The sequence below is a fragment of the Nerophis lumbriciformis genome, linkage group LG04 (assembly GCF_033978685.3).
Source record: "Nerophis lumbriciformis linkage group LG04, RoL_Nlum_v2.1, whole genome shotgun sequence".
NCBI lineage: Eukaryota > Metazoa > Chordata > Actinopteri > Syngnathiformes > Syngnathidae > Nerophis > Nerophis lumbriciformis.
In genome coordinates, this window is record NC_084551.2 from 62,323,904 (window position 1) to 62,335,000 (window position 11,097).

The 11,097-nt window shown below is 38.8% G+C and overlaps 1 protein-coding gene across 1 annotated transcript in view; it reads right to left on the bottom strand.

Annotated features, from left to right (window-relative positions):
* Positions 1-844: 844 nt before the first annotated feature.
* Positions 845-11,097, bottom strand: part of LOC133605474 (uncharacterized protein C1orf232) — an 11,265-nt gene continuing 1,012 nt past the window's right edge. Inside the window, exons 2-4 of the mRNA XM_061958823.1 lie at positions 9,922-9,999; positions 9,748-9,854; positions 845-1,208 (exon numbers count right to left, since the gene is read on the bottom strand). Coding sequence (XP_061814807.1) covers positions 845-1,208; positions 9,748-9,854; positions 9,922-9,999 — 549 coding nt within the window. The remainder of the gene's footprint in view (positions 1,209-9,747; positions 9,855-9,921; positions 10,000-11,097) is intronic.

The following is an 11,097-nucleotide window of genomic DNA, read 5'->3' on the forward strand; positions in this document are numbered from 1 at the left end:
ACCCATGCTTTCAACAATCCCTGAAGAACTCTTTCTTCCAAAAACGGTTCTCTGGATCAAAATAGTTCTTACTGGAACCCTTAGTGTTAGTGAGAACCCTTTTAAAACCAATTATTCAGAAAAGGGGTTTTAAAGGGTTCTCTGGATCGAAATGGTTCTTACTGGAACCATTAGCGTTACCAAGAACCCTTGAAAAACCCTTTCTTCGGGAAAGGGTTTTTCAGAAGCAAATGGTTCCAGTTAGAACCTCAGCCCTTGTAGAAGAACCCTTTTAGAACCCTTATTTCTAAGAGTGTACAGCTTTTGGAGCAACATATGTTGTTATCATGGACGCCCCTGCTTATTTCAGCAAGACAATGCCAAGCCACGTGTTACAACAGCGTGGCTTCGTAGTAAAAGAGTGCGGGTACTAGACCGGCCTGCCTGTAGTCCAGACATTGAAAATGCGTGAAGGCTAAAATATGAGAAGGGAGACTGTTGAACAACTTAAGCTGTACATCAAGCAAGAATGGGAAAGAATTCCACTTCAAAAATGTGTCTCCTCAGTTCCCAAACCTTTACTGGGTGTTGTTAAAAGGAAAGGCCATGTAACACACTGGTAAAAATGCCTTTTTTTGCAATGTGTTGCTGCCATTCAATTCTACCTTCATGATTATTTAGTTTGTCAGTGTGAACATGAAATATCTTGTCTTTGCAGTCTATTCAATTGAATATAAGTTGAAAAGGATTTATTTTTATTGACCATTTACACAAGGTGACAACTTCACTGCTTTTAGATTTAGTAAATAAAGAAGATATCATGTGACAAAGCACAAGTGTAATGATGTTTATAATAATAATAATATTAGTGTGAGTTGCTCTTGGCGACGCTCTTACTTCTCATCTCGGCCAGTTTGCTGGAGACAAAGTTCCACCTGAAGGCGGCGTCCTCTCCTCTTCCTCCTCCCAAAGACACATATTTGGAGAAGGAGTTGTTGCCTTCACTGCCCTCGTTCATCTCGCCGTCACGCCGCTCCTGCGACGCCGCTTGGTCCTCAGACGGTCCGGCTGGTGTCTCAGCAGCGTCTTCCATCACCTCCTCCTCCTCTTCTGGCATCTTCTGGGCGGCCTCCGCCTGCTTCTTGGCGGCCCAGTTGGCGGCGAAGCCGTCCCAGAAGCCAGAACGCTTTGTGGGCGGAGGAAGCTCCTCTGGCCTCGCTGCAAGTGGACTGAAACACATGAGAGAGATGATGTACATTATATCTCATAAGTCTTTGAATACACATTATAATGGTTAGGGTTAGGGTTAGGATTAGGGTTAGGGTTCAGGTTAGGGTTAGGCATAAAGAAAAATAGTTTGTTAGGGTTAGGGCTAGGGTTGGGGGTTAGGGCTAGGGTTAGGGTTAGGCATAAAGAAAGAGAGTTGGTTAGGGTTAGGGTTAAGGGTTGGGGTGGGGCGATAGAAAAGAGTGGAAAAAAAGGAAAAGAAGGGTGTGCACGGTCCGTCTATGGTCAGGGTTAGGGTTAGGGTTAAGGTTAGGGTTGGGGTTGGGGTTGGGGTTAAGGTTAGGGTTAGGGTTAAGGTTAGGTTTGGGGTTATGGTTAGGATTAGGCATAAAGAAAATGAGTTGGTTAGGGTTAGGGTTAGGCATAAAGAAAAAGAGTTGGTTAGGGTTAGGGCTAGGTTTGGGGTTGGGGTTAGGGTTAGGGTTAGGGTTAGGCATAAAGAAAGAGAGTTGGTTAGGGTTAGGGTTAAGGGTTGGGGTGGGGCGATAGAAAAGAGTGAAAAAAAGGAAAAGAAGGGTGTGCACGGTCGGTCTATGGTCAGGGTTAGGGTTAGGTTTAGAGTTGGGGTTGGGGTTAGGGTTAGGGTTAGGCTTAGGCATAAAGAAAAAGAGTTGGTTAGGGTTAGGGCTAGGGTTGAGGTTGGGGTTGGGGTTAGGCATAAAGAAAGAGAATTGGTTAGGGTTAGGATTAAGGGTTGGGGTGGGGCGATAGAAAAGAGTGGAAAAAAGGAAAAGAAGGGTGTGCACGGTCCGTCTATGTTTAGGGTTAGGGTTAGGGTTAGGGTTGGAGTTGGGGTTGGGGTTAGGGTTAGGGTTAAGGTTAGGTTTGGGGTTAGGGTTAGGGTTAGGGTTAGGGTTAGGGTTAGGGTTAGGCATAAAGAAAAAGAGTTGGTTAGGGTTAGGGTTGGGGTTAGGGTTAGGTTTAAGGTTAGGGTTAGGCATAAAGAAAGAGAGTTGGTTAGGGTTAGGGTTAAGGGTTGAGGTGGGACAATAGAAAACAGTGAAAAAAAGGAAAAGAAGAGTTTGCACGGTCCGTCTATGGTCAGGGTTAGGGTTGGGGTTAGGGTTGGGGTTAGGGTTAGGGTTAGGGTTAGGGTTAGGGTTAAGGTTAGGGTTAAGGTTAAGGTTAGGTTTGGGGTTAGGGTTAGGCATAAAGAAAAATAGTTGGTTAGGGTTAGGGTTAGGGTTAGGCATAAAGAAAGAGAGTTGGTTAGGGTTAGGGTTAAGGGTTGGGGTGGGGCGATAGAAAAGAGTGAAAAAAGGAAAAGAAGGGTGTGCACGGTCGGTCTATGGTCAGGGTTAGGGTTAGGTTTAGAGTTGGGGTTGGGGTGAGGGTCAGGGTTAGGGTTAGGGTTAGGGTTAGGGTTAGGGTTAGGGTTAGGGTTAGGCATACAGAAAAGTGTTGGTTAGGGTTAGGGCTAAGGTTGGGGGTGGGGTTAGGATTAGGGTTAGGGTTAGGTTTAGGCAAAAAGAAAGTGAATTGGTTAGGGTTAGGGTTAAGGGTTGGGGTGGGGCGATAGAAAAGAGTGAAACAAAAGGAAAAGAAGGGTGTGCACGGTCCGTCTATAGTCAGGGTTAGGGTTAGGTTTAGAGTTGGGGTTGGGGTCAGGGTTAGGGTTAGGGTTAGGGTTAAAGTTAGGGTAAGGGTTAGGGTTATGGTTAGGTTTGGGTTTAGGGTTAGGGTTAGGCATAAAGAAAAGGAGTTGGTTAGGGTTAGGGCTCGGGTTGGGGTTGGGGTTGGGGTTAGGGTTGGGGTTGGGGTTAGGGTTAGGGTTAGGGTTAGGGTTGGGGTTAGGGTTAGGGTTGGGGTTGGGGTTGGGGTTGGGATTAGGGTTAGGGTTAGGGTTAGGATTAGGGTTAGGGTTAGGCATAAAGAAAAAGAGTTGGTTAGGGTTAGGGCTAGGGTTGGGGGTGGGGTTAGGATTAGGGTTAGGGTTAGGGTTAGGGTTAGGCATAAAGAAAGAGAGTTGGTTAGGGTTAAGGGTTGGGGTGGGGCGATAGAAAAGTGTGAAACAAAAGGAAAAGAAGGGTGTGAACCGTCCGTCTATGGTCAGGGTTAGGGTTAGGGTTAGGGTTAGGGTTAGGGTCAGGGTTAGGGTTAGAGTTGGAGTTGGGGTTGGGGTTGGGGTTAGGGTTAGGGTTAGGTTTAGGGTTAGGTTTAGGTTTAGCGTTAGGGTTAGGGTTAGGGTTAAGGTTAGGGTTAGGGTTAGGGTTAGGGTTAGGGTTAGGGTTAGGGTTAAGGTTAGGTTTAGGGTTAGGGTTAGGGTTAGGGTTAGGCATAAAGAAAAAGAGTTGGTTAGGGTTAGGGCTAGGGTTGGGGTTGGGGTTGGGGTTAGGGTTGGGGTTGGGGTTGGGGTTAGGCATAAAGAAAGAGAGTTGGTTAGGGTTAGGGTTAAGGGTTGGGGTTGGGCGATAGAAAAGAGTGAAAATAAGGAAAAGAAGGGTGTGCACGGTCCGTCTATGGTCAGGGTTAGGGTTAGGGTTAGGGTTAGGGTTGGGGTTAGGGTTGGGGTTTGAGTTAGGGTTAGGCATAAAGAAAAAGAGTTGGTTAGGGTTGGGTTTGGGGTTGGGGTTGGGGTTGGGGTTGGAGTTGGGGTTAGGGCTAGGGTTAGGGTTCAGGTTAGGGTTAAGCATAAAGAAAAAGAGTTGGTTAGGGTTGGGGTTGGGGTTAGGGTTAGGGTTAGGGTTAGGGTTAGGGTTAGGGATAGGGTTAGGGTTAGGGTTAGGGTTAGGGTTAAGGTTAAGGTTAGGGTTAGGGTTATGGTTAAGGTTAGGTTTGGGGTTAGGGTTAGGCACAAAGAAAAGAGTTGGTTAGGGTTAGGGCTAGGTTTGGGTTGGGTTGGGGTTAGGGTTAGAGTTAGGGTTAGGGTTAGGGTTAAGCATAAAGAAAGAGAGTTGGTTAGGGTTAGGGTTAAGGGTTGGGGTGGGGCGATAGAAAAGAGTGAAACAAAAGGAAAAGAAGGTTGTGCACGGTCCGTCTATGGTCAGGGTTAGGGTTAGGGTTGGGGTTGGGGTTGTGGCTAGGGTTAGGGTTAGGGTTAGGGTTAGAGTTAAGGTTAGGGTTAGGGTTAGGGTTAAGGTTAGGTTTGGGGTTACGGTTAGGGTTAGGGTTAGGGTTAGGGTTAGGGTTAAGCATAAAGAAAGAGAGTTGGTTAGGGTTAGGGTTAAGGGTTGAGGTGGGGCGATAGAAAGAGTGAAAAAAAGGTTAGGGTTAGGGTTAGGGTTAGGATTAAGGGTTGGGGTGGAGCGATAGAAAAGAGTGAAACAAAAGGAAAAGAAGGGTGTGCACGGTCCGTCTATGGTCAGGGTTAGGGTTGGGGTTGGGGTTGGGGTTGGGGTTGGGGTTGGGGTTGGGGTTCAGGTTAGGGTTAGGGTTAGGGTTAGGCATAAAGAAAAAGAGTTGGTTGGGGTTAGGGCTAGGGTTGGGTTGGGGTTAGGGTTGGGTTTGGGGTTAGGGTTAGGCATAAAGAAAGAGAGTTGGTTAGGGTTAGGGTTAAGGGTTGGGGTGGGGCGATAGAAGAAGAGTGGGGAAAAAAAGGAAAAGAAGGGTGTGCATGGTCCGTCTATAGTCAGGGTTAGGCTTAGGGTTGGGGTTAGGTTTGGGGTTAGGGTTAGGGTTAGGGTTAGGGTAAGTATTGTGTACACCAGGGGTGGCCACACCTTTTTTGCAGGCCAGCTACTTTTCAATATACCAAGTGGAGGGGATCATTCTTATACATCATTTATATTCATTTATTTATGAAAGAGAGGTTAACAAGTTAAATGTAGTTTAATGATAACACCAGCATGTTTCTTTCATGAAAAGAGAGTAGGGTGCATGTGATGTAAGAATGCACCGCACATTTGATGGAGGAATGCACAGTGCAGGGTTGAAATTCTACCGAATTTGCATTAAATCCGGTTGTTTTGGCTAATAATCATGCTGCAAGATCCAGCATGTTGTTAGAATAATCATGTTTATATTATCACACAACTTTAGTATGCTTAAAGTCAGTTGCTATAGTTATTAGCTATTGTGATTTTCTATCTGTGCAAGGACAAAAGTTCTTGTCTGAGGGGTGGCTTCAGTCGCAGATGTTATCTTTGTTTGAGCCCGCTAACAGCCGAGGACTTCAAGGACCTCAACGGAGATAAGACAACACGCAGACAAAACAGAAACAAGGAAATCACAAGGCCCCCGGCACATTCCGTCACGTATTGTGTGTACTGGACCTGCTTTGCATGATATATGTGACCACTCCTTGTAGAGGCGGCCTCAGTGATGTTGACTGTGGAACTCCTGAATAAATAGAGGGGCGCGGGAGCCGAACCTTAGAGCGCAGGGCGAGACTGTGACTAAGTGTGCAGCTCCATGCGTTCTCCTCATGAGCTAAATTGAACTCTGTCTCTGATTGATTCCTTGCTTCTTGTCTGATTAATAGATGTCATCAGTGTTTGAACCTGACACACGTTGCATTCAATGTTTAGTCCCATTCATTTCCCGTTAATTCCCATGGAAAGTTTCCGACTTTGGATATTCCCGGAATTTTGCAACCCTAGACAAGAATATAAGTCGATTGTGATTGTCAGAATAATTGTATCTAAGTTATCACAAAACTTTGTGTTTCCATGAGTTCTCGGCAACGATGGGAAGCGACATGAAGGTGTCGTTTTCTTTTATCTGTTGTGATCCACAGGAAGATCTTGTCTTGACCCGAGAGCTACAAAGCGGAGAGGAAGCAGGACCTGACGCAAGCTCCAGGCATCTTTTCTTTGAACTGTTTTGTGACCGAGGGCAACGGCTGTTTACGACCCCCTCCCCCCTTAGAAACAGCCGTTGCCATGTAATCAGGGAAAATTCAAATATACGAGGAGGCGTGCAACCATTTCGTCAGAGCGTGGTGGAAGACTGTACAAGAGCACAGCCCAGACGTTTCTCCTCGTGAGCCAAATTGAATCCTGTCTCTGTTTAATTCCTTGCTTCTTGTCTGTTTAATAGATGTCATCGGGATTTGAACCTGACAGTGATGACTTGCATTGATTGGAATCAGACAGCAGTGATGATAACGTCCACATTTTCAAATGGAGAAGAAAAACACAAAATAAAATAAAATAAAATAAATAAATTTAAATAATAATAATAATAAATAAAATAAATAAAATAAATAAAATAAATAAAATAAATAAAATAAATAAAATAAAATAAACTTGCATCGATTGGAATCAGACAGTAGTGATGATATAGTCCACATTTTCAAATGGAGGAGAAAAACTAAATAAAATTATTATTTTTTAATTTTTTATTATAAATAAATAAATAAATAAGATAAAAAAAACTTGCATTCATTGGAATCAGACAGTAGTGATGATAATGTCCACATTTTCAAATGGAGGAAAACACAAAATAAAATAAAATAAATAAATAAATAATAATAATAATAAAAAATAAATAAAATAAACTAAATAAACTAAATAAAATAAATAAAATAAATAAAATAAATAAAATAAATAAAATAAATAAAATAAATAAACTTGGAATCAGACAGTAGTGATGATGACGTCCACATTTTCAAATGGAGAAAAACACAAAATAAAATAAAATAAAATAAAATAAATAAAATAATAATAATAATAATAATAATAATAATAATAATAATAAATAAAAAGAATGAAAAATAAATAAAAAAAATAAAAAATAAATAAATAAAGTAAATAAAATAAATAAAATGAATAAAATGAATAAAATGAATAAAATAAATAAAATAAATAAAATAAATAAAATAAATAAAATAAAAAACGTGCATTGATTGGAATCAAACAGTAGTGATGATCCATCCATCCATCCATCTTCTTCCGCTTATCCGAGGTCGGGTCGCGGGGGCAGCAGCTTAAGCAGGGAAGCCCAGACTTCCCTCTCCCCAGCCACTTCGTCCAGCTCCTCCCGGGGGATCCCGAGGCGTTCCCAGGCCAGCCGGGAGAGATAGTCTTCCCAGCGTGTCCTGGGTCTTCCCCGTGGCCTCCTACCGGTCGGACGTGCCCGAAACACCTTCCTAGGGAGGCGTTCGGGTGGCATCCTGACCAGATGCCCGAACCACCTCATCAGGCTCCTCTCGATGTGGAGGAGCAGCGGCTTTACTTTGAGCTCCCCCCGAATGACAGAGCTTCTCACCCTATCTCTAAGGGAGAGCCCCGCCACCCGGCGGAGGAAACTCATTTCGGCCGTTTGTACCCGTGATCTTGTCCTTTCGGTCATAACCCAAAGCTCATGACCATAGGTGAGGATGGGAACGTAGATCAACCGGTAAATCGAGAGCTTTGCCTTCCGGCTCAGCTCCTTCTTCACCACAACGGATCGATACAGCGTCCGCATTACTGAAGACGCCGCACCGATCCGCCTGTCGATCTCACGATCCACTCTTCCCCCACTCGTGAACAAGTGATGATAAAGTCCCCATTTTCAAATGGAGGAGAAAAAAAGTCCTCCTTTCTGTCCAATATCACATGAAAGTGTCCAGCTTCCATACTCCTTTTTATACACTTTACAAGAAATACATTGGTGGCAAACTCCGTAGATTGCCAGCTTTCTGAGACTCTTATTTTGTTAGCGCAGGCAGGATGAGGCAGGGCTTTTATTGTGAAGACAGGAACTGTGCGGTCGGTTTTTAGAGTTTTGACGCAAGAGTCTGTTGAAATAAGAAGTATTTCCGCCTTCCTGTCAGTCGTTTTTTCTTAATAATGATCCGGCAGCAGCCAGCGTCATCTCACAAGACCCTCGGGTGCCGTGAATGTCAATCAAGTGACCAAAGTCACGTCTTGGTGAAGATTGATGATCGCTCGTTTTTAGGTCTATTTTTTTAATGGCTGGCTGGCGATGGACTGACACACCCTCCACCATCCACCGCTAGCTCGCCATCCACGTAATGGACACCCGTTTTAGGAGAACCTAATGTCAGTTCATATTTTCTAAATATTTGTATTAATATTTTCTAAATGTGTTTTTTCCCCAGAATTGCTTGATTTCTTTTAGTCTGTGATTTAAATTATATTTTTTTAATTGTAATTGATTTGTTTTCAATGTTTTGTTATTTTAGTTATGTTCTGTTTGATTTGATATTAAGTTATAACATTTTCACAAAATCTGTTGCTTTTAAGAATTGCTTAATTTCTTTGTTCAATGTTTGATTCATTGTAATTGTTTCATGCTTTAGTTTATTTGTTTGAATATTTTTTTTTGTCGTTTTAGTTATTTTCTGTTTGATTTGATTTGATATTTAGTTAGATATTTAGTTTATTGTCCCCGCGGGGACAATAAAGTTGAACCTTGAACCTTATTTCATTTTCACAAAAATCCATTTTTTTCCAGAACTGTTTCTTCTTTTTTATGTTTTAATATCATGTATTTGTTTAAAAAAAAAAAAGGTTTGGTTATTTACTATTTGATTTGATATGATGTTATTATATTTACACAAAATATGTTGTTTTTAAAATGACTCCCTTTCTTTTTTCAATGTTTAATTTATTTTCTTTTTTTATGCTGTAGTTTGTTTGTTTAAATCATTTGTTATCATTTTGGTTATTTTCTGTTTGATTTGATTTGATATTTAGTTTTTATATTGTTACAAAATCTTTTTTTTTTTCAGAACTGATTTGTTTGAAATATATTTGAACAATTAATGTTTTAATAACAATTTCAAAAAAATATCTGATGTTTATATGAAGTTTTATACAATTTAAAATATTTGTTTAAAAAAGATTTTACCAATTAATTTTTTAATAACAATTTGAAAAACATATATGTAATTAATATAAATGTTTGTACAATTTAAAATATTTGTTTGAAAAATGTTTTTACCAATTAATGTTTTAATAACAATTTCAAAAAAATATCTGAAAGTAATATCTATTTTTTTACAATTGAAATTATTTGTTTAAAAAAAAATGGTACCAATTATTTTTAATAATAATTTGAAAAGTATATCTGAAATAAATATAAATTTTAATAAAAATTTAAAATCATTGTTTAAAAAAAGATTTTACCAATTATTTTTTAATAACAATTTTAAAAAGATATCTGATATTAATATCCATTTGTATACAATTTAAAATCTGCTTTTTTCTGTTTTCATTTCATAATTATTATTTTTTTAATATATTTTAGGTATTTTCTGTTTGATTTTATTTGGTATTTAAATAGTTTACTTTCTCAAAACCTGAGAGGTTTAGAATTGCTTTCCCTTTTTTCTATGGTTTAATTTATTTTACTTTCTAAATTCGTTTTCAATTTTTACATGAGTGAGGGTTTGAGTTATTTAGTTTTAATAGAATGTTTAATATGATTTTTTTTATGAAAAATGATTTCCTATGTTTGATTATATTATAATACAATTAAAAAACTATGGTTAAAGATCCTTAAATACTAAACATTTACATATACTGCATATAGAATGTATATATAGTATAAATGATATATATAAAATCTGTGTATATAAAGTAGTCCACTCACTGGTCAGGCACAGGAGGACTTTCGGTCTCCCGGAGAAGTTGATGCTGGTCGTCTTTGTAGAAAAGAGCTGACATTTTGTTCCAGCTTCTGACCCCCGCCCCTTGCATCTATTGGACACACACAGGGGTCAAAGTTCAGATAGATGTCCTTGTGTGGACACACAAGTTGTCCTACTTTGCGGGCCAGCTGAGAGACTGCGTTCTGGCCTTCGTCCTCCTGGACTGGACTCAGGTCTTCCTCCATCTCACACACCTGCACACAAAAAGTGGTCACCTGTAGGACATCATCTAGTGGACGTGATGTGAACTACATCAACATGCTTTGTGTTACAGTCTTTCTACAATTACTTTTTACCAACTCAATAACTTTATGTTAGACATGGCGTCCATTAGGGTCCAAGAGGTGATTGAATGTAATTAACTGTGTGTGTGTGTGTGTGTGTGTGTGTGTGTGTGTGTGTGTGTGTGTGTGTGTGTGTGTGTGTGTGTGTGTGTGTGTGTGTGTGTGTGTGTGTGTGTGTGTGTGTGTGTGTGTGTGTGTGTGTGTGTGATTTATGCATAAGATTTGAGTCATTTTTCATTTAATTGAAATGGTTCAAATGTAATTAAGCATGTTGAATCAGTATGATGTCAGTTTTTGTTAGTTTTTTTTTTGACGTTTTATTTTCCTAAAAAATGTATTTTTTTAAGATTTTTTAATCCAGGCTATTTCAGTTTCTGAATAAAATTGGGGTATAATTTTATTTTAAAGAAAACACTATGTATTTTATGTAATTTGATGTGAGTTTTATTTTATATTTGGTTTATTTAAATAAATTATTTTTTTCAAATTTAATTTGCAGTTTTAGTAATAGTTATTTAAATATTTAATTGATTGTGTCTTTTTTTTTTTACAGTTTAATTAAAATTGGGTGACATTTGTTTAAAAAATATTTGACCAATTAATGTTTTAATAACAATTTCAAAAAAATATCTGATACATATATGAATATTTATACAATTTAAAATCTTTGTTTAAAAAAGATTTGACCCATTATTTTTAATAACAATTTGAAAACAATATCTGAAATTAATATACATTTTTATACAATTTAAAATATTTGTTTGAAAAAAGTTTTTACCAATTAATGTTTTAATAACAATTTCAAAAAAATATCTTAAATTAATATCTATTTTTATACAATTTAAATTATTTGTTTAAAAAAAGATTTTACCAATTATTTTTAACAACAATTAAAAAAAATATCTGAAATTAATATCCATACAATTCAAAGTCTTTGTTTAAAAAAAGATTTTACCAATTAATATTTTAATAACAATTTGAAAAATATATCTGAAATAAATATACATT